At 39.4% G+C, this 771-nt stretch overlaps 1 protein-coding gene across 1 annotated transcript in view; it reads left to right on the top strand.

Moving 5' to 3' along the window:
- The window catches only part of khk (ketohexokinase), a 9,534-nt gene that overhangs the window by 5,904 nt on the left and 2,859 nt on the right, over window positions 1–771 (top strand). Inside the window, exon 3 of the mRNA XM_023409476.2 lies at window positions 91–167. Within this exon, the coding sequence (XP_023265244.1) occupies window positions 91–167 (77 nt within the window). The remainder of the gene's footprint in view (window positions 1–90; window positions 168–771) is intronic.

Below are 771 nucleotides of genomic sequence, written 5' to 3'. Positions count from 1 at the left end.
CGAGGAGTTTAGTGAACGCTGTTTGACCCCGCCTGGAGGAAGCACGAACACCTGATCCTGATCCTGATCCTGAATCTGGTGTAATCACAGCTGGTCACACGAGCCACTGCAGAGCGAGGCATCGAGTCCCTGAACCTGAATGGATCCACCAATCAGACTGAGCGGAGGTTAGGAAGAGGAGAGGAACTAGATGAAAGATAACAAAATACATTTCTGGGAGGTGAAACAGTTACAGTGTTGATCATTTCTCAGGTTTAGATTTCTGCTGATGCGTTTACAGAAAACTGACAACAGTCAAACCTGTGTGTTTGAGAGTTTCAGTTCAGTTCAGATTTATCTTTTTGTTCAGTGTGAGATGTGAGAACTTTAACTGATTCTCTCCTGAACACTTTGACTGTTGTAACTGAGATCCCTTGATTTAAATTATCATTATTATTGATCATTTAAAGGTACACTTCAGCATAGTTTCTGGGAGTGGCATTTTAAGATTTTGTGTATGTTTGTCTGTGTGTTCGGTCCAGATTTGGATCTAGTGGGAAACAGTTAGCTCCATGTCATGGTTATCCAAGAAAGTCTCTGCAGTGGTTTTAGGTTAATTCATCAACACTGATTCAGTTAATTTCCCCCATGTTTAAAACAACCACTTTCACATTTGAAATACAATGAAATCTGTTCAGTAATAAAACTGTTTTTAATCTGCATTCTGTGACAAGTTTACTTCCAAAATAATCAGATCACATTTAATAAACACCTGCCCAGGTGTTTCATAAA

Source organism: Seriola lalandi, unplaced genomic scaffold (assembly GCF_002814215.2).
Source record: "Seriola lalandi dorsalis isolate HSWRI2012SDOR001 ecotype SW California unplaced genomic scaffold, Sedor1 jcf7180002054393, whole genome shotgun sequence".
Lineage (NCBI taxonomy): Eukaryota > Metazoa > Chordata > Actinopteri > Carangiformes > Carangidae > Seriola > Seriola lalandi.
Note: the sequence above shows the minus strand (reverse complement) of the source record. Positions and strands in the feature narration are given on the sequence as shown.